Raw genomic sequence first — 23,659 nt, forward strand, 5'->3', positions numbered from 1 at the left:
CACCTTTCAAAAAAGTGCTAGCTCTACTTGGTCATTTTCACTTCCTGAACTTCAGAGGTAAATTGTATAAAAAAGAGCTGATAACTTTTTTACATTTTACATATTTGGTAATTCATTCATTGCACTTTCAGAAGCTGGTATTGTCTAGTCTGGCAAAATTCATTTTCCCTATTTTAATAGCTGCTATGTATAGTGTACTTTAGACTAATTCAGACTGCTTTTTTAACACAAGGGAGCAGTCATTTTAGTTAGCAGTGTGCTTAAATCATGTAAAATTTCCAAAAGTACAATATCCAAAAGAAATATCATCCACATTACATTAATGTAGCATAGAGGTATGCAAACATTCTCTCCACTGTGCATGTTTTAAATGCGAACTACTTCACCTTACATACGTCACTCTCTCAAAAGTACATATTATCTGGTGAGCGCCTCCATAGTAAATTAATCCATCAGTAGCAATTTCTGAAATTTTAGTTATATAGTAAATTGATCCATCAGTCAGCAGTTGGAGAAATATCTAAAGCAAAACAGCAGTGTGGCATGTTGAAACAAAAAAATAACTGATTTCTTTAGGAAAGTCAGCAAGATGGAAAGATCATCTGTTAAAGACGAAACTAGGGAACATGAAATATCAGACAGTTTGCCACTAGCTATGCATGGCACAGAAAGTAGTGATATAGAAATAACGTGTGTGTTTTTGTTTGCTACAATTTTTATGCCTTGCAGAAAATCTGATACATGGCCAGAAATATAAAAGAGCTTGAATTGTGGATAATTGTGTTTTGTACATATACCACGAAAACAAGTTTCCAAATCTATTTATACTGGCCATAATTGCAGCATTTCTGCCTTTACAGAAACCTAATTGTGAAAGAAGGTTCAGTTCTCAAAGCAAAATTCTTCTTTCTATACTGTACTTATCATTTGAACATAGAAACAAAACATGGGAGAATATTTTTTTGCTTAATTAGGTATGTTGGACTTTCTATAATGATTTTAGTAATAAGACATTTTCATAAAAAGGATTGAAAAACAATGGTATTCTTGTGAATTCCTACAAATTCTTTTTAGTCTGTAGATGGTCGGACCCTCCTGAGGTAGAATTATTGTTATTTTGCACTTAAAAGAAGCTTTTTGTATTCTCTCAGTTTAGGAAATCCTTAAATTTTATGCAAAGTAATAAAGGTTCTTGTAGGAGGATTCATTATGTAAATTTTGTTAACCATGGGATACAATATTTTTTTGGTAAGCTTATTCAAAAGAACAGCTATTTTTAGATACTTTATTAACAGGAGTTAAATGGGTTTCCTTTTGTACAGCTCTCAAAGGAGAGCATATTGTGTTATGATATTGTCCATTTGCCTGTCTATCCATCTGCCTGTCTATCCATCTGCCCATTTAGTTTCATTTGTCCACCATAAACAGATACCAAGCTTTGTAGGAAGAACCCATTTGGTTTTGGGCTCAAAAGTACAAGGTCCAGGGTTACTATGACTGAAAAAGAGAAAATAGTTTCTGAACAATAACTCATTTTCCAATATCAAAACGTTTTGGATAGCATCCACTGTAAATAGTTGCTTTTATGGGTTTAATGCCATATTTGTGTTTTATTCCATTATTATGGCATAGGTTAATGAAATTTCATATTGATGACAGTATATGAAATATAGATTGCATTGTGCTACAGTATGCCATAATGCCATCTGCATTTCAGAAAGAGATGTATGACCAGCTGTTGAAGAGTGAGCCAGACCGGATGTCAGACATGAGTCGACTGGCTCGTTTTCTAACTGGAACATCCATAGGACTGGTTCTAGGAGGAGGTGGGGCCAGGTACAACTTCTCTCTTTTCAATGTACACTTCTTGATATTTCAGGTTGAAAAATGAAGAAAGAAAGTAAATAGAACTAAATTAATTTCGCTTAAGTATATGATGTCTTGTTCTTTTATCAACAACACATTATTGTTGATCACTGAATCGATAAAGTTTGATATCATGAATATCCAGGAACACCAAGTTTGGAAAAAATCAAAGGATGCTAAATAAATGATTGAATGATTTGCAACACATCCATAAATGTAAAAAATTACTATCTGTATGATTTTATTAGTGTACATATTGTTAATAGGAGTCAGAGAATAATATAGGATAAAGATTTGTATTGTATGAACTTGCTTATAAGTCCAGTCCAACTGCAAACTGCACAGACTCAGATCTTCCATTGCATAATGAACTGGCAAATCTGGATCTATGCAGATTGTCAGGCTAATCAGTAGTACAGACAGTATAGATCCTGATCTGCTGGCACGTTTAGACACATTTATGCACCAACAGGGCTGGGTCTGTTCTTACTGCTGGTACCGACTTAAAAGCATGTATAATACAGTACCAATCATGAAATAAAATGAATTGCTGATATTGAAAGTTAAATCAAAACCCAATATTTTGCCACCCATAAACTTTAAATAATGACTTGGAAAGTGTTATGATGTGGCTGATTACTGTTTGCACTCTTTGGAAGGAATTATGATATGGATGATTAGTGTTCACACTCTTTAGAAGAAATTATGATGTGGATAATTACTGTTTACACTCTTTAAATAATGATTATTAGGAGGAATTATGATGTGGATGATTAGAGGAATTACATTATGCATGATTACTGTTTACACTCTTTAGAAGGAATTATGATGTGGATGATTACTGTTTACACTTTAAATAATGATTATTAGGAGGAATTATGATGTATATGATTACTTTTTACACTCTTTAGAAGGAATTATAATGTGGATGATTAGAGGAATTATGCATGATTACTGTTTACACTCTTTAGAAGGAATTGTGATGTGGATGATTACTGTTTACACCCTTGAAATAATAATTATTAGAAGGAATTATGATGTGGATGATTACTATTTACACTCTTGAAATAATTATTATTAGAAGGAATTACATTGTGGATCATTACTGTTTACATTCTTGAAATAAAGATTAAAAGGAATTCTGATGTGGCTGATTACTGTTTACACTCTTTAGAAGGAATTATGATGTGGATGATTACTGTTTATACCCCATATAAGGAATTATGATGTGGGTGTTTACTGTTTACACGCTTTAGAAGGATTTGTGATGTGGATGATTACTGTTTACATGCTTTAGAAGGATTTGTGATGTGAATGATTACTGTTTACACTCTTTAGAAGGATTTGTGATGTGGATGATTACTGCTGACTCTTAAGTATCTTTAAGCTCCAGACCCATTCATGCACAGTATTTCAGGAAGGAAGAATTCAGTACAATTGATGTAATGAACATAGGATTGCAATGTTTTTTAAGGGTAAATAACTCTAAAGAAATTAGTGCCAGTTTACATCATTATTTTATTTCAGACTGTTACTATATATAAACTCACTTCGAAGGCAATTTGATTGTAAGTTGCCACCCCCCCTTTTTCAGGCTTGAAAAGAGCTAATTTGCTCTGTATAAGTTGGAGTGTACTTTGCTAATAAAATCTGTCTATAATGGGTTACTTGTCATCTGTGAGTCATGGTTGGACTTAATAGGAATAGACAGACAAATAGAGAGACATAAAAGACCAAACTGTTGTATAATAAAAAATAGTATCTTGTTGAGTTGAATAAGTTAAAAAAATTTACAACTTAAATTTTGTCCATCTCTCTGTAATAAAATCCAAAGAAATCAATAATGGTCAACATTTTAAATACATTTATACGAGAAATAATACTCATATTTTCTTCAAATGCCTGTCGCTATCCTCAATAGCTGACATTCTTGTGAGAGACAAATAGAAGTTTCTCTGAAACATCAAATCATGTTACACTACACAGAAATTTTTGTCTGCAAAGTTTAACTGTCACCTTTAAAGCTCCATGATAAGCATCACATTTTCTGTTCCATGATAAACATTACATTTTCTGTTTCATGATAAGCATTACATTTTCTATTCCATGATAAGCATTACATTTTCTATTCCATGATAAGCATTATATTTTCTGTTCCATAACAAGCATTACAGTTACTGTTCCATGATAAGCATTACATTTTCTGTTCCATCATAAGCATTACATTTTCTGTTCCATCATAAGCATTACATTTTTTGTTCCATCGTAAGCATTATATTTTCTGTTCCATGACAAGCATTACAGTTTCTTTTCCATGATAAACATTACATTTTCTATTCCATGATAAGCATTACATTTTCTATTCCATGATAAGCATTACATTTTCTGTTCCATGACAAGCATTACATTTTCTGTTCCATGATAAGCATTACATTTTTTGTTCCATGATAAGCATTACATTTTCTATTCCATGATAAGCATTACATTTTCTTTTCCATGATAAGCATTACATTTTCTATTCCATGATAAGCATTACATTTTCTATTCCATGATAAGCATTACATTTTCTGTTCCATGATAAGCATTATGTTTTCTGTTCTATGATAAGCATTACATCTTCTGTCCTGTGATAAGCATCACATTTTCTATTCCATAATAAGCATTACATTTTCTGTTCCATGACAAGCATTACATTTTCTGTTCCATGATAAGCATTACAGTTTCTGTTCCATGATAAACATTACATTTTTTATTCCATGATAAGCATTACATTTTCTGTTCCATGATAAGCATTATGTTTTCTGTTCTATAATAAGCATTACATTTTCTGTCCTGTGATAAGCATCACATTTTCTATTCCATAATAAGCATTACATTTTCTGTTCCATGACAAGCATTACATTTTTTGTTCCATGATAAGCATTACATTTTCTATTCCATAATAAGCATTACATTTTCTCTTCCATGATAAGCATTACATTTTCTGTTCCATGATAAACATTACATTTTCTATTCCATGATAAGCATTACATTTTCTATTCCATGATAAGCATTACATTTTCTGTTCCATGACAAGCATTACATTTTCTGTTCCATCATAAGCATCACATTTTCTATTCCATAATAAGCATTACATTTTCTATTCCATAATAAGCATTACATTTTCTGTTCCATGATAAGCATTATGATTTCTGTTCCATGATAAGCATTACATTTTCTGTCCTGTGATAAGCATCACATTTTCTATTCCATAACAAGCATTACATTTTCTGTTCCATGACAAGCATTACATTTTCTGTTCCATCATAAGCATCACATTTTCTATTCCATAATAAGCATTACATTTTCTATTCCATAATAAGCATTACATTTTCTGTTCCATGATAAGCATTACATTTTCAGTTCCATGATAAGCATTACATTTTCTGTTCCATGATAAGCATTACATTTTCTGTCCCGTGATAAGCATCACATTTTCTATTCCATAATAAGCATTACATTTTCTGTTCCATGACAAGCATTGCATTTTCTGTTCCATCATAAGCATTACATTTTCTGTTTCATGACAAGCATTACATTTTCTGTTCCATGATAAGCATTACATTTTCTGTTCCATGATAAGCATCACATTTTCTATTCCATGATAAGCATCACATTTTCTGTTACCAGTGGTTGTGAAAGTATCAAAGTGTATCAATTTATTAAGTACAGTTTTCAAGTGGCAAGGTTAGTGACATAACACAGATGATTCTGAAACTGTGGCAAGATTTATTGATATAGAGGGAGCATGGGCTTCCATAAGCAGCACTTCATTTGTACAGTCTATGGAATTTCATTAAAGGATGGTTACAGCTGTACTGGTGTTAAGTGTGCAGCATGATCACATGGAATTGTTAGTGTGCAAACAAGCATCCATTGTGTACTGGGGCTCTTTTGGGAAAATGAAGATGTGTCAAACCCACAGCTTAATCAAATGCATTTTCAACTGTGAAGAGAAAGTGAGTGCTGCTGTTACAAGTTATGGCTTTAGATTCAACATACACTGGCAAATAAAAAAGGATAAGGGGCCCTGAGTGGCCGAATGGTCTAAAGTGCTCACCATTACAGATCACTGCTATCTCACCTCTATCTGCATGGGTTCGAGTCTTGGACTCAGCCAATATGGGTACATGAGAAAGCTTACCAGTAGCTTCTCATGTGTCGATGGTTCTTTCCCGGGTCCTTCCACCATTTATACTGGCCGCCATGTGTAGCCTATCTTGTGCTGAAAAATGTACAACAACAACAATGACAATAAACAAGGATATAACAATTAGGTAACAGATCTGACTCATGAGCAAGGCAAATACAAATCAAATCAAAACTTTTATTGTGTCAGATGCATAAAGTGTTTACAGGAGATACAAAATATAATTCTTATATGGGATGGTCAGACTTATATGAAAATGGAAGCATCATAAATGCATCTACTGGTAAAAACTCAAAGTAAACAATGTTGATGGAAGTTTTCATTTGAGATGAGTTATATTTAATGTCTAATTTTCAAATGAATAAAATCCATCTAAATAATAGATACAGATATTGTGTAATGAATAAATGAACAGATAAAGAAATTGCATATTATATGTGCATTTCTGAAATGCAAAGTCATTTGACAACAATAAAAATCATAATTGACAGTACAGATCTTGTTATATTGCATTTCTGGATAAAATATAGTATCACTATGATCCTGGTGACCAAACTCGTATCAGTTTATAATAATTTGAGTTGAAAGAAAACAACATAGAGCTTAATGTTATATTCTTTCCAGATGCCATTATTTAACTCATTTTGATCATTCCCACATTACAGCAGTTCAGTACATACTACTGTTCTTAATATATCATGATTTTGTATATACAGTGGCAGTTATGGATCCCAAGAACCACATAATAAAGTAAAGATGTATGTACTGCAAACCCCAGATTTATCAGAATTTTTGTATTTGATGCCTAAAAGTTGATCTTTGTTCTGCTTGAATTGAATTTGTCAGCTTACATGCAATTAATAATGGTACATGTATTTTTTTTATTATTATGTTTTTTATAGGGGTCTTGCTCATATTGGCATAATTCGGGCATTGAAAGAAGCCAACATACCAATAGACATGGTGGGAGGAACAAGTATGGGAGCATTTATTGGTGCCCTTTGGTGTGAGGAGAGGGATTACACTCGATTTGTACAGAGAGCTCGAGAGTGGGCTGCAGTAAGATTTGTTACAACCCATTGCTGACAAGATTAGACATTTTTTTTAATGTTGTTTGTTTTTTATATTAATTTTGCTGGGTTTTTTTTCTTCAAATTTTCTGTCTTTATGCAGTCATAAACTACTTTAATATACAGTAATGGGTATACATCTTGAGATGAATTTGAGTGATTGAAATGTATTTTCATTGGAATTGATTTTTTAAATAATAATTTGTCTCACATGCATCAGTTCATCTTACTGGTAGGTAATTGTTCATAACAATCAGAGAATTAAAAAAAATTGATATGCCTGTTTTAAGTTGTGCGTATGTGTATGTTATGGCATTCTCCAGCCAGCCATATGTACATCTATCCATCTGTTAACATTTGCTTGCCCAGCCTATAATTTTGTACCATAGCCATGCATCCAGCCTCACTGTCAAGGTAACAGCAAGGGAACACAATTCTCAGGATTGTATAATTGTCCAGTATAACTTTTGAACTACAGAAAATGTTGTAATCAAAATTTAACTAATAATATATATATAAAATTACTGGTTTCTGACTAAAATGGTTGTAATACAAAAATATAAGATATTTGTTAAGACTTTTTTAGTTCTTTTTTTAATTTTTCCAATGAATAACAATATTTTTTTTATTATAGCTGCATTTTTAAAAGTTTTATATACAGTTTGATTGTTGTTGTTGTTGTTGTTGTTGTTTAACGCCATTTTTCAGCACACAATAGGCTATTCATGGCGGCCAGAATTAATGGTGGAGGAAGAACCTGGGAAATCCCCAGAAAGAACCACCGACCCTTGAGAAGCTACTGGCGAGCTTTCTCACATACCCACATTGGCCGAATCCGAGACTTGAACCCATGCAGACAGAGGCGAGATGGCAGTGATCCGTAACGGAGAGCGCTTTAGACCACTCGGCCACTCGGGGCCCCTTATTCAGTTTTAGAGGTCAGCTTATATGTGAATGGGCGTATAAGTGATTATACATGGTAATTTAATGCAGTGTATGACACATCTTTATTAATGCAACTAGTCCTGCAGTGTTTGATGGATTACCATGAAGCCCTTTCAGTTTTATTTTGTTGACTGCAGTAAATAGCACAATTTTGTTAGCTCAACTACTCTCACAATTGTCTTGCAGCATTTCCATTACTGTGAAACTAAAGATGCACATATTGACAAATCTTTGTGCACTCAAAAATTTTGTAAGAGTTTTTGCCCTTTATGACTTACAGCTAGATGCAGTGTTTAACGGAATTTCGGTTATTAGTAGGTAATAGGCCACTAGATGTGAATATCATTTGACATTTGTGGTATTCTTGTTAACTCGTCTGGCCATAAGAGCTATTCAGCTTCTTTTCCAGCCATATTTTGTATGACATGGTATCATTATTTATTAGGACATGTTTTATCAAAGTTTTGACTTATGCTGTTCTCCTTGCATCAGTGTGGAATCCTTTGCAATCATATGGAAAACCTATTTATTTTATTTCTTTTCATGAATGTCTGAGTCAGTTTGGATCAAACATGGTACATGTAGATATGTTTGTGCATGTTGTATCAGAATTGTACCTGCGATGGCTTCCAAAGCATAGCTTCAGTAGCAACTATGTGGAAACTGATTTTGAAAATCTTGCCTAAAATGGTTGAGCAAATTTTTGATCAAGCTACACAGGACTATTTCTTAGGACATGCATTATCAAAATTATGTCCTCGTTGGCTTGTAAAAAAGTATCTTGTCTTCCATAACCAAAGGAAACCATATTTTCCACTTGCTCTTTATCAAAAATGTTTTTTGGGTGGTTTTCCTAGCAAGTGCTTAGTTCATTGCAAATGGGTGGAAACCTGTTTTGACTTCTTTAAAATGTCTGAGCCAGTGTTTATAAAACTTGTTCTGTTAAAGTTGTGGTGATTTGGGTGGCTCCTGTAGCAACTTTTAGACTTCATTAGCAATTTGGAAACTCTATTTTTAACTTCTTCTCTTGGCTTCTATAGCTTTTGGTGGAAAACTTTAAACCTACAACTGATCCTTTCCTCCTGCTTACCAGAGCTGTTTTACCATATCTGACCAGATTTGATAGGCACAGTTCTAGCATGAACACCTTTCATATTCATGTAAAAGATAGTCCAGCTAAGTTATGCATAGTAGAAGCTTAGTTACACAATTTAGTAAATATGACCCATTTCTACCAAATACACCATTCCCTTGATAACTCGCTCCCTGATAACTCGCGAACCCGCTTATAACGTGGTGTCAGGCATGGATCCCATTTTTTAAACCCGAAAATACCCCCAAAAATTATCCCTATTTGTTGAACTTGAAGAAAATCGTGATCAAAATTGATAACGGAAACTTTGATGTGTCGCTCATTTTATCGTTGAAAACGGTAGATAGGACCTGGACATTTTAATCAACACTATGAAATATCAATTTTAAAAATAACTCATAGAATTTTTTACATTTTCTTTCCAAACGACATTCCTAGTACACCGCAATTAACTCTATGTAAGGAAATTTTCGATCAATGAAAATGTCACTTACGCCGAGTGGAGGCAGTACTTTAATAAATAAATACAAATTAAATAATTTTGTTATCGATTGAAATTTGTGTTTTAGTTCCATCTTTTAGTTTCTTTTAAGTGTAATCGTCATAAGTGCAATGTGTCCTCTTGTAATTAAATGTAAAATGCATCAGTCTACCGTAACAGCTATGTCCGCGAGCATTTCTCTGAGAACCTAATTAAGTGCCAACCATGTTTTGATAACTGACTTGCGGAAGTACTTGTTGTATTGTTGCACTGAATTAAAAGCTGGCCTCCTTTATATTATCACGTTAATTATGTCTTTGAATAAAAAAAAGGAGGTGGAATAAAAGAAAAGTTAAAAGGCACAAAAATCGGACTAACTTAAAATCTAGCGGCCTCAGTCATATGTCAGGTGAACTCACTTCATGTGATCAATCGAACACTGTAATAAACGTTAGTGTGTATGTAACAGAAACTACCTTAAATTGACCGAATCTTTTATAACTGTGATCAAAGATAACAAGGCAGCAAAGCGAAAAGAATACTTTGTAAAATAAAGAGCTTGATCTCACAGATACGGACCATTGTGGGCAAGCGAGTTTCAGAGAATTCTTGAACTGGCATGTAGAGATATCCTCAGGGATGATAAAAAATTTCATTATTACTTCCATTGAAATCACGACATTAACACTGTACTAATTGAACAGTAAAAAATTGAGTTTCGATGTAGACGTATCACGAAATAAATGTCGCATGTTTTTTAAAAAAAGGAATCTTGTTTGGTGGTGTATCAACAGTTAGTCTAGTTCCCAAATTGTGGAGTACCAATTTGGCAAGATACTATTAAATACCACTAAGGGAACCAGACTCATCAAGAAAACAAAAAGCAGAGACGTAATACACAGATTTTTCGCGTACACTTGATGGTTGTTCAAACCAGTTGGAACAATCTTTCATTTCATATGTTGGATATTTTGAGGAAAAAAAATGTTATTTAAACAGAATAACAAACAACTTCATTAGGAAAAGTGCATTATTAAAAATTATTATCGACGTGATTGTAAAATGAGGATTCAGTCATTAAACAGCCCAGTTCCCTAATGCCGCCCCCCCATATGGTTTTCTCGATGTGAAAGCGATTTTTTAAAAGTTTTGGAGGTTCCTCGGTAACTTGCGCCTCGCTTATAGTGTGGTCTATGTTTGTGGATCCCGTTGTGCGCGAGTTATCGAGGGAGAGTTGTAGCTATAAATTTTCTTGAAAGCACCTACCTTTATTACTGCATTTGCCTTTTTAATGTACAGTTTAAATGGGTCTCTTGTTTTTCTTTTTCTTTCTGTTCAATAGGACATGGGTTCCATATGGAAAAAAGTTTTAGATCTGACCTATCCTGTAGCATCAATGTTTACTGGTAAGAACTATATTACATGGCAGTTCTGAATACTTCGTGTCTGTCTGTGTGTGTGTGTGTGTGTGTGTGAGAGAGAGAGAGAGATAATACCTTAGGAGAACTATTGCTACCTCACAAATCCAGCATTCCCAGATAGAACTTTTACCTAAAAAGGGCTAAAATTTATCTGCCCATCTTGCTCGCGGTTAGGAAGAGTGATCTCTCCTTGATTTAGAGATTAGCAGCAAAACCCATGAATATCCTAGTTACTGCTTCCTGCTGAGAAGTATGCTCTGCCCACTTGACACCTGACAAAAGCCAAAATCAACGTTGCTACATATTGGAGGAGTTCTCACGTGTTAAGGAAAGTATACTCCCATCTATATTTCCAACTTGTCTTTCTATTTTGATAAAGTTCGGCCTTTACGGTTTTAGCCACACTTTGTTGTCTTTACACATTTAATTGTACTAAGGTACTTGCATGGGTAGCCTATGCAACTTCACAAATAAGTTCATGCTATACTTTAATTATCTTAATATGCATGTCCCTGAGACCTATAGAAAACTTTTAAAAGATGTATGATTCCACAACAACTGGCTACATACAGGTGAGTTTTCTCAGCTAATACATTTAGTATCCAGATGCCTCACTTCATTGCATTTACCTGTATGGGTCATCCTTGAACCCTTCAAAGGTAGTATGGTCAGTTAATTTGGTTTTTACCTGGAAACTTCTTAGTTTTATTAAATTAGTCTTTTTCTAGGTAATGCTGTAAGGCATAGTTCTGCACCATCTTTGTGTTTAATTACAAGAGAGATGCAGAACTACAACAGTTTATATGTTCTGCTCTATTTGTCTTACATAGGAAAAGCGCAGAAGTGCGCAACTAAGGGTGAAGACACTATAAGCCTAGATGCTGATATTTCCTCAATTTGTAATAATTGGCAGATAAGGAAGATAAATCAACAACTGCTCTCCAGTTACAAAATGCCAGAAATCTACACAATGAGAGACAGCCTTGGAACCTATGTCACCACCACGGGAGTTCTCATTGCTGGTGATACCTTTAGGCCTTGCATCCTTCCACTCTTCTGCTCCTGATGATAGCAAGCAAAGAAACTAAACAAAGTATCTTTGTGCTCCTCTGATACTCTGACTGGTCATGTGGATCAAGCATACCAATAACCTTTCTCAACATTATGACTTGGATGACATTCTCCCCATGAATATGGCCTATTTCAGTTTCAACTGGCCTAGGCTTGCTGCAAGGGATCTTCTGGCACAAAGACCTCAGCACAAAAAGTTCCTGGAAATCAATCTGTCATCCAGTATGTTGAACCCGGTGGATACAGGCAATTATGGAGACCAGTCTAAACTACATATTAGCCTCACAGCATTATCCATTTATGATGCCAAGCTTAGTACCCAACAGATGCCACCCCTCAATTCTCTCAACCCTTGGTCAACAGAAGGGACTCTTTATTCGGTGACCTATTGGAAATCACTGTTTCTATTTTCTGGCACTCCATGAGTTTTGTCATTGGCAGATCTCAGCACTCTTGCATGTTCTGTCTCAGGCAACTCAAGAGACATCAACCTCACCTCATGGAATACCAAGCTCCCAACCTTTGTCTCATGTCCCAGATCCGAAAGCCTGTGCTGTTGACACTCTGGCCATTGATTCGAATGGCCTGCATGCATGAACCTACCTTTCAAAGGTGGGACCTATAGCCATGGCGCAACAGGTTGCCTTTCCAGGTCATTTGACAGCTTCATAAGATGCAGGCTTCATGACTTCTGCTGGATTTGTGGGAGGGAAAATTTTCCCTTGTTGAAGCTGCTTCCTAACAGATAGATTCTTCTCCAGTCAGGTTGTCTAGAAGCTGTCTTACATACCTTAGGGGACCGAAGATGGCTTCTCAGTGATAAGAGGATGTACCTCCCTCCACCTTTCACCTATTCTGCTAAGGTATTTTGCATGGGTAACAAATATAAAGAAGAAACAAATTATTTCTAGTAAAATGTTTGTTCTTGAATACTTACTCAATCATAATAAAAATACACCCTCCCAGCCTCCCTGCATTTATATCCATGAAGAGAATGTGCCTTATTTTCCAATAAAATCATACATTCATAGGTTTTGCCACCAATCTGTATGTCAAGAGGAGATCACTCTTCCCGACCACCAACTAGGTGGGCAGTTAACTTGCAGATCTTTTTAGCTAAAGGTTCTGTTAGGGAGGGCTGGATTTGCAAGGTAGTAGTAGTTCTTCAAAGGTATTTTGATTGGGTAAGTATTCGTGAAGAAACATACTTTGAATGAAAACGAATTATGGCAACAAGATTTGATTAAACGTAAAATATGTAGAAAATTCCGTATTTATTGAAGTTTTGCCTTTAGCACTTTTTAATGGTTAATGTCTCAATTTTTTCTCTGTTGTCAGTGATGCACATGATGTTACCATATTTGTAGGCTCTTCACTTGTGAAAGCAATAATTACCTGTCTCTGTAACATCTAATCTTGTTATGTGACAAAATGACTGTAAGTTTTGATAGTTATCAGTAGTGTATCAGTATCTTGATAAAATTTGGAGTTGTCTTGGCCTAGCGAAAAGCAGTAGGTTCTTGGAGCATAAATCTGACCGCTGTATAAAAACACACTTCTCAATAATCAATTCATTCTATTACTATAATGTTTAATGTTGTGTATGATTTTTTTTAACAGTTCCAAAATGAGTCTCATGGCAGCAGTGAATCAGTTGACTAATGTATTAGTGATGGACAGGATGCAGCTTAGTGAAGTCACATTATATCTATAATTATGGCTTTCATAGTCCAGACTATTGACACAAATGTTTGAAATTAATTGGTCATATCAGTACAACTGCTAATTGGGAAAACAATAATGTGACCTGTATCTTTGTACAGAGCATAATTTTAAACCACTGATGATATTGATGTATATATGAAACTTTACTTTAGTATGTATGATGGTCAGATGGTGTGTAACATATAACAGACATATGCCTGTGTCTCAAGGCCAAGATCACAGCAAAGAAATATGTAATTTTTGGGTATCCTTGTCTGGAGTAATACTTTTGAACCACTAAAGATATTGTGATGAAATTTTGCCCAAGTATATATTTTGCATGTTGCATACTAGTCCCACATCCCTGCTGGAAGTCAAGAACATGGCAATGAATAATGTAATTCTTATTCTGGGTATGACTTTTGAACCAAAGATAATTTTATGAAACTTAAGACAATGATATATAATTTATAGACTGTTCCACGCTCTCTGCCTCAAGGTCAAGGTCACATAAAGGAAAAATGTAACTCTGACTTGCATGTTATTTTAGTGTTAATTATTTTAAAAACTTAAGATATTTAAATGAAACTTTAACCAGTTATATGTCATGACATTGTGCCACATACCATAGCCATGTCCCCTGCCACAAGATAAAGGTAACACCTAGTAAAAATAAAAATGAGTGACCTTAATCCCCTTTATACAGGTATTAAATGTTTCAAGGTTTTTATCACTTCTCTTGTTTTAATGGTGGAACCAACTCACCAGGGGCTAAAAGTGATCCAGGTGACAATACTGGTTGTATAAATATATAAATTACTTGTTTTATTGAGTGTGTGTGTGTGATTTGGCTTTTTAACATAGCTTTTACAATTTTTCAGTCATGTCGCTATGATGCCTACAGTGTGACAGTTTATAGTGATGTCTAGTACTGAGGCATCATGCCGCAGCCATGTAGCATCATGTCCCACCCAGTCACATTATCCTGACACCAGGCCAATCAGTCCTAACACTAACCTCTTAATGCTGACCTCTTTGGTATGACTTGGCTGGGGTTCAGACCTACATTCAAGGCATATGCTCTAATCATTAGGCCACCAGAGCAGTAATATAGGTTTTATTGATTATTGAGGCTACAAAAGTAATCATATATATATATATATATATATATATATATATATATATATATATATATATATATATATATATATATGGATGGTCTAGAAAAGAAGATAAATCATGTCAACATTAAGAGACAGTGTAGCAGTTATGCACTCCAAGCTTTTCTTCCCCAACTACAGTCTAAAATTGTCATGATTGTAGATTGTAATAGAATAATACTTGATGTTCAGCATGTTTTTCTTTCTTTCTTTCTGTTTGTCTGTCTTTCTTCAGTATCATAGCCAGTGTTTAAGGTTTTCAGTAAAAGGGAGTATATATTTATGTACATGCAGGAAGATCCTTCAACAGGTGTATAGAAGATGTGTTTAAAGAGAGACAGGTCGAGGATTTATGGCTCCCTTACTTTTGTATAACAACTGACATCACCAATTCATCCATGAGAGTGCACACACATGGTAAGATTACCAGCCCTGTCTTTATTCTTGTATCACAACAAACTTTACTAGTTCAGGCTGCACTTATTTTGCATGATGAGGCATTACCAGCTCATATCTTACTTAAAATTAGTATTCACAACCAACATTACCAGTTCAGCCTTCACTTATTATATGTGACAATATACAGTGAATTTGGATAATAAGCCTGTATCCTTATGGTTTGAAATAAGTAAAGGTCATAATACTTTTATAATGAGATATTGAAATGTATCAGTGGGAGAAAAATGAGATTACCAAAGTGGTAATACCACTTTTATTGCCATAGTTTTGAATGAGTTTTGGAACTAATTTATTTTTCCCATTTGGGAAAAATCTGCCCTTGTGTGTAATAACTGTTTACATGATCAGAATGGTATTTTCAATATCATCCACAAACAAATCTAATAAACTAAAGCCTAAACATCTACTACATGAGTGTACAGGGTTTGTTTAAAAAGTAATTCCAAATACACTTACTATTTTTAGGACACATGTCATGCACATGCATGCAATATCACATGCATGCAACATCATGGTGTTCAGTATCATAAAATGCTGCACAATTCTGACAATGTAGTTGTTGTTGTTGTAGGGTTTTATGCTATTTTTCAGCATAAGATAGGCTATACATGGCAGCCAGTATAAATGGTGGAGGAAGAACCCAGGGAAACCCTGGAAAGAACCACTGACCCACAAGAAGCTACTGGTAAACTTTCTCACATACCCACATTGGCTGAACCCAAGACTTGAATGCATGCAGACAGGTGAGATGGCAGTGATCCATAATGGTGAGTGCTTTAGACCACTCGGTCACTCAGGGCCCCTTGACAATGTAAAGTTAACAGAAAAAAAGGAGTATATAATAATCACTTTTCTTGCATCATAGAATATATTACCAACTCAGTCCTTACTTTTCTTGCATCAAACAAGATTTGCCAGTTCATCCTTAGTGTATACACATGGAAGGATGTCCACTGGAATAGCTTGACCTTTTTCATTTATGGCTGAAATAAAAACCTTGGATACACTAGGAAAGCTGACAGTCACAATACATGTACCTTTCTTGCCAAATGACTTTATGTGATGTCATGCATTGAGAGAGCATTTATTGCAGCTATTCACTGATTGAGATGAATTCATCCTTGCTAGAAGAAATTATTCCAGTATCCATCTTAGCTTCAAGCTATATTGAAGTTCCAACAATGGTTCCCATACGAGTTATTTCACATGAATAGATTTGGAAAACAAAAAGGAGTCATTTGTCATAAGACAAACTGCCTACATTGGAATAAAAATCATAGCTCCTTTGTCATCCTTTTTAGACAGATTTGGCTGCATAATGATTTTTATACCTGACTTTTCAGGGTGCCTTTGGCGGTATGTGAGAGCCAGTATGTCCTTATCAGGGTACCTGCCCCCACTATGTGACCCTGTGGATGGTCATCTTCTCTTGGATGGGGGCTACATCAACAACTTGCCAGGTAAAACAGTGTACACACAGACACACACTTTCATGCCATATGCCAAGGTAAATGTTTGAACTTTTAAAGAATTAAAACAAGTTTCTGGAATGCTTTGTAAGGAATTTGTTATTTAAATAATTTATTGGAAGTTATATAACAGTGGAGCAGTAGAAATTTGATGGATATGATTTATTTTTCTTGCTAGTTATTTAGTTCCAAATCTGCATACATCCCAGCTTGTGAAAAATGTTCAGTTGGCTATTTATCCTATAATGTAAGTGATTTGGATCTTTTACTTGTCCTGCATCAAATGTACTAATCCTACATTGTAGATAAAATATGAAATCTGCTTAAAATGTCACTTTTCGAGTCAGATGAGCATTTTGACTTGTCTTCTGCAGCCATCATTCATGCATACAAGTAGACAAGTGAAATTTTTGAGCCCATTATCCTTTGGCTTAGTGTTAGAAGTATTTGAGTGAGAGATGTTACTCAGCAAAGTCATCATCATTACCCCTAACAATAGTAAATGTTTTCATTACATGTTGCGGATATTACAAACATTCACAATGGACCAAATATGCAAATGTACAAGATCAAATGCCTTGCTACAATGAATGTCTTCCCCAAGCAAACTTTTGGTATAGGTCTAATGTGATCATTGTATCCTTCTCCTCATCATCATAATTATTATTTTTATTTCAGCTGATGTAATGAGAAATTTTGGGGCCCAGACTATCTTTGCTGTTGATGTGGGGAGTCAGGATGAGACAAACCTTACTAACTATGGAGATGAGTTGTCAGGATGGTGGCTACTGTGGAAGAGATGGAATCCCTGGGCCTCATCTATCAAGGTATCCTTTACAAACTAGCACTTTCATTATGACCTCACCTATCAAGTTATATTATAAAAGCCTGCACTCATGTCATGGCCTCACCTACCAAGGTATATTATAAAAGCCTGCATTTGGGTCATGGTCTCACTTATCAAGGTATATTATAAAAGCCAGCATTTGAATCATGACATCACATATAAAGGTATATTAAAAAAGCCTGCGCTTATGTCTTGGCCTCACCTATCAAGGTATATTATAAAAGCCTGCATTTGAGTCATGGCCTCACCTATCAAGGTATATTGTAAAAGCCTGCATTTGAGTCATGGCCTCACCTATCAAGTTATATTATAAAAGTCTGCATTTGAGTCATGGCCTCACCTATCAAGGTATATTATAAAAGCCTGCACTTATATCTTGGCCTCACCTATCAAGGTACATCATAAAAGCCTGCATTTGAGTCATGGCCTCACCTATCAAGGTATATTATAAAAGCCTGCATTTGAGTCATGGCCTCACCTATCAAGGTATATTATAAAAGCCTGCACTTATGTCCTGGCCTCACCTATCAAGGTATATTATAAAAGCCTTTATTTGAGTCATGGCCTCATCTATCAAGGTATATTGTAAAAGCTTGCATTTGAGTCATGGCCTCACCTATCAAGGTATATTAAAAAAGCCTGCATTTGAGTCATGGCCTCACCTACCAAGGTATATTGTAAAAGCCTGCATTTGAGTCATGACCGCACCTATCAAGGTATATTAAAAAAGCCTGCATTTGAGTCATGGCCTCACCTATCAAGGTATATTATAAAAGCCTGCATTTGAGTCATGGCCTCACCTATCAAGGTATATTAAAAAAGCCTGCATTTGAGTCATGGCCTCACCTGTCAAGGTATATTAAAAAAGCCTGCATTTGAGTCATGGCCTCACCTATCAAGGTATCATATTCAAGCAATCACTTAGATTATAGCCTCACCTATCAAGGTATCGTATAAAAAGCATACACTTCATGGTCCCACCTTTCAATAGATCCTATAATAGCCTATACTTACATCGTGGCCTTACCTCTCAAGGATCCTGTAAAAACCTGCACTTTTTATAATTGATTTAAGTCACCAGCATTACATAAGGCAAGACGTAAGTATCATTATTCTAATATTTATTTTACATATCTTGACAGAGGTTATCATTTACTGACACTTTCTTCTGCACAAGCATTAAATGTTAGCAGCAGGATTGCAATATTCTTATGGGGAGTAAGCCTGTAGAGGTGAAATGTGTAGTTTCACTAAGCTTGTACTTTTGGATATTTATGATGTAACATTCAGACTATATTTAAGATTCTATGTCCCTGCAGGTGTTATAGAGCTAGTACAAAACTCAAACTAGAAGTCTGCAGTAGAAATGCAGCATTATTCCCATTTATCAGTTATCACTGTCCCCATCCCCTCTGCATTATTCTGGCCCCCCTTGCATTGCACTTACATGCATAAGTGTCCCCATTCCCAAAGGCTCTGCCCCTAGAAGATGAATCAAAATTTCCAAACTTGTTATGCATGTCTACACATTACTCCTATTATATCCCAAAGTTTCAAGACTATCATTTACCGGTATCTTTTATTTTATATACCTTTTACAGAGTTATTACATCTTTACCTTTTATATTTTATCTTGTACTTCATGTTTACAATTAGTGTGCAATTCCTAAAAGTTTTTACATATAGCCATTGTTGCACTGTGTTGCTGTTATATGCTAATACACCTCTCCCTTGATGACTTGCACGTAATAGGGTCTAAAAACACAGACCCCAGAATAGTGAGAGGATAAATTACTGAAGAACCCATAAAAGTTGGGATTGGGGATGTCATCCTGACTGGACATAAACAATGAAAAGATGAGGGCTGTTAAATGGCTTAATACTTGTTTTATGTTGGTGTTGGGAATAATTGTCAATAAAATTCTTTTTGTAATGAAATTGTTCACTTTTCTGTACAAATTACCTTTATTTTGAAGATAACCAACCTTTGAAAGATCATTAAAAAGATTACCCAAAAATCTTTTTTGTCACATCAGATGTGTACCTCTGAAAAACAATATGTATTATGTCACCACCTCTTGCACGTGACTGTGGATATATTCAAATGTTATTCTTGATTCACAGCAAAACAAGATTTCTTTGATTCAGAAATCAGGGACATTTAATTCATGGAACAAATATCAATTTTGAAACTCAATTTTAAAAGAAAAAATATTGTTCCATTAAAAAAGTATTAATGCCATGATTTCATTGCAAGTAGTAGAAAAATTTATGCTCATCATGGAGCAAACTTCTGAATGCCAATTCAAGAATTTTAAGTTCATCACAAACTTTGAAACTTCCATCTCCATAATAAACTGTATCTGTGAAATAAGGCTTTTCATGCAGCAACTACTCCTTTTGATTGCAATTTTCTTTACATTTAATGAAAAGGGGCCATTTTGGGGTATATTTTAGAAAAAACATGGCATCCATGCCTGACTCCACATTAGGAGCTGGTTCACGACATATCTTGGTGCTTTTTTTTGAGGGAAAGGTGTACACACTATTTGAAATAGTGTGGGAGAAGTTGTGCAGTATTACACAACTCCAGAAATAACTACACATGGTATCTACCCCAATGGGTTGGATACAAATTCTGAAACAAATGTGCATACCTATGAACACTCCCAATCATACTCCAAAGTTGAAGTCCCTATTTTAAATGGCTAACAGTTACACAATATTTCACCCATACACAGGCTGCATCAAGTAATCCACACATTTTCATTGACAAGAATGGGCATAATAAATAGCAGTTTATTTACTTAAGAAGAAAAACAAATTTTCTTGGTATTTTTGCAGGTACCAGACATGACTGAAATCCAGTCACGCTTGGCCTATGTCAGTTGTATACGTCAGCTGGAGGTAGTGAAGAACAGTGGTTACTGTGAATATATCCGACCTCCTATAGACAAGTTTGCAACTCTTCAGTTTGGAGCCTTTGATGAAATTATCGTATGTTTGCATTTATTTTTATTCACATGCATATAATATGCTCATGGCTTAGAAAAATCCCTCTTTCTCTCATCCTGACAAGGTAAAAATTGCCTGTGCTGAGGAAAACTTGACTAAGTCATCCCTGGGATGAGCTAATGAAGATCATATTTAGAATAAATCTGTGTGCATTTTCCACCCTAAACAAGAGCTGAAGTTCAGCATTTCTTAGCATCTAGCATGCATCAATTATTGGTTTCTTTTGCCTATTTTACCTACTTTCATTTCAGTTCAGAGCATGTCACAAAGTAAGCCCACTTTGTTTTTACACAGGTATGTAATGCAGGCTTGATACTAAAATTGTTCCAGATCATGAAAATATTATGTTTAGAGTTAAAACAGGGATTAAAATCCTTCATTAAATCTTTAAAACCCTGAAACTGGCTTCTGATAAGAGGGAATTTTGACTGGTAACCATACCAGTACATTGATGTGAATTTTTGCCTTTTATTCCATAATATTTGCATGATTACTGTAGTTTTGTAAAACGGGGTGTAAGGTATACTTTTCAAAAGCCAAGTAGGGAGACTGAATAAAAAAATAGAGATTGGGACCTAAAATCGGGAGGTTTTTCGTGGCATTTTTAAAGCCTTCTTTTCCTCCAGCGTTTAAAATGACAGGTATGGTGTAAGGTCGCTTACATCAAAGCAAACTACAACTCAGCTTTTAAGGTATTAGCACTAAATCGTATTGTTTGTTCATTGTGTTGTCATACTGGGATTACATTTTAATGAGTTAGGTATTTACAATTTTAAAGCAAAGTAAAAATTTAATTACCAATGTACTGATATAAATTGTCCAGTGCAATAATGCATAAACAAACAATAATTCAAAAAGGAGAGGTAGTGTTACAGCAACTCGCCATTGCTAAATTCTTGTCATCATTTGATCAAATCATACACAAATCTAAATTAGGCAGAAACAATAAGAAAACAGAAAATTAAATAAATTTTCAAACAAGCTTGTACCATTTCTGTTTAATAATCATGCATGCCAACCTTGAGATAATTATACATGTACTTTTTTTAATATAAGTTTGCCTAAATAAATGCATTCAGAACTTACTTCGTGCATCTTGAAATGTCTGAGTTGTAGATTGGCTTATTTGTGGGTCATGCACGTTTTAGTGTTTATATCTGTTCAGTTTGGGGGTCGCCTTATACGCGAATGAGCTTATATGTGAGTATATACGGTAAATTATCATAGGAGACTAGATTTGTATACTGTGTCAAGAAATTGTCGTGTCACACCTAGCACTTGATTTCTAACAGGTATTTGCATGTACAGTGACACTTTTGTGTAATCTAGGCATCATTTTAATGCCTAGAAGTTTTTCTTTTCAATAAGCTATTACACATTTCTGTGAATTAGTTCTGTGATAGGTAGCAAGCCTGAGAATACAAAATATTTTTATTTTTCATCTGGCCATTGTAATGTTTGCCACAGGTTAAAATTAGTTTCAAGATTGTTGCATTTTGGATACATTTTCATGCCAAATCAGAGACACAAGAAAGAAAATTCGTCATTACTTTTCACAAGAAAAATATTTCACATTTGAAAGACATATTTAAAGTGTCTGCCAATTCCCACCAACTTTCAAACAATGCATGCTGTTGTAATCTATAAAGCACACAATGTCAATACAACATGTGATTGTTAATAATTTAATTAGGGTCATATCAATAATTTTTCAGTTCTTTTGCCAGTCAGAAAGTTTTTCTTTGAGAATCACCCTTGAGAAATGTAGTTTTAACTGAAACGGATTATTGTGTATGAAAGACAGTGGAAATTGTGTAGTCACTTGGAATTCTTCTTTCAAAAAAAAAAATAGTGACAATTTTCATGTGAAAACTAAGTACATTCTCATATATGCTGGCATCTTTGCTTTGACAGGAAAATATGTAAACAAAATGAAGTGTTGAAAATAATAGTGACCTGGGATAAGTACAACTGTTTGGTCAGACAGTTTTTCTTCTGTTAACTACCCAGATGTTTAATACATAAAGGTTCATGATAGCTCATTGAAAAGCTCTTTTTCATTAAAATGACATCCAGCTTGTTGAAACTTAAACTAAAAAATCATTAAGATATTGAAGACTAGATGTGAAAATGCAGTTTATTGAGTTACAAACCTTGACACATATTTATCTTAGAGACTGACCTTTTAATTTTGGGGGGAGGGGCTTATGATTGTTTAAACAAAACTTTAAAGCCTTTAAAAAACTTGAAAAAATTTCTTGCTTTGATTTCAAGAAAAAAGAATTTTTTATATGCATTATATTTAAAAGCTTGAAAAAATGTCTCACTTTGATTTGTAGAAATCAGCAGACAAAGTAAACATCTTTAGGTAAAAGAAAGATTAATGTACTGGTTAAAAAATCCCAGCCTCCACTCGCACCCGATTAATTGGTCGATCCCTTTAGGGCAAAGTATTTGAAGGTTTTCAAACGTGTTGTCTTTTCAAATTTGTATATACAGTAAAGATGGTTTATAATGTTTCAGAAGGGACTAGGATTTTAGAATATTATAAAAGAAATATTGTACAGTAGTCCCCCTCTTATAAGGCCACCCCTATTGCAGCAGGGAAGTGGCCTTATAATGAGGGTGGCCTTTTTAGAGGGGGATGACAAATGCGAATAGTAAATGCATATGAAGAAAGTCACAAGTACATTTAATTCTAAAACATTTAATATTTTCATTAAAAAATCACATGGAATGTTGTGAAATGTAAAACAAACTGTTTCATCATTTTCAAAAGAATGTTATGAATAACCATTGATATAGTTTTAAAACTGTCTTTATAATTATGTTACAAATAACATCATCTGTCACTTTGTTGGTGACACTA

General features: G+C 34.5%; 1 protein-coding gene across 1 annotated transcript in view; it reads left to right on the forward strand.

Moving 5' to 3' along the window:
• The window catches only part of LOC149804687 (patatin-like phospholipase domain-containing protein 7), a 141,285-nt gene that overhangs the window by 83,041 nt on the left and 34,585 nt on the right, over nt 1–23,659 (forward strand). Inside the window, exons 24-30 of the mRNA XM_089943067.1 lie at nt 1,718–1,836; nt 6,958–7,114; nt 10,987–11,050; nt 15,295–15,417; nt 16,803–16,919; nt 17,607–17,755; nt 20,620–20,772. Coding sequence (XP_089799193.1) covers nt 1,718–1,836; nt 6,958–7,114; nt 10,987–11,050; nt 15,295–15,417; nt 16,803–16,919; nt 17,607–17,755; nt 20,620–20,772 — 882 coding nt within the window. The remainder of the gene's footprint in view (nt 1–1,717; nt 1,837–6,957; nt 7,115–10,986; nt 11,051–15,294; nt 15,418–16,802; nt 16,920–17,606; nt 17,756–20,619; nt 20,773–23,659) is intronic.

Source organism: Sinohyriopsis cumingii, chromosome 2 (assembly GCF_028554795.1).
Source record: "Sinohyriopsis cumingii isolate HCF-2022 chromosome 2, ASM2855479v2, whole genome shotgun sequence".
Lineage (NCBI taxonomy): Eukaryota > Metazoa > Mollusca > Bivalvia > Unionida > Unionidae > Sinohyriopsis > Sinohyriopsis cumingii.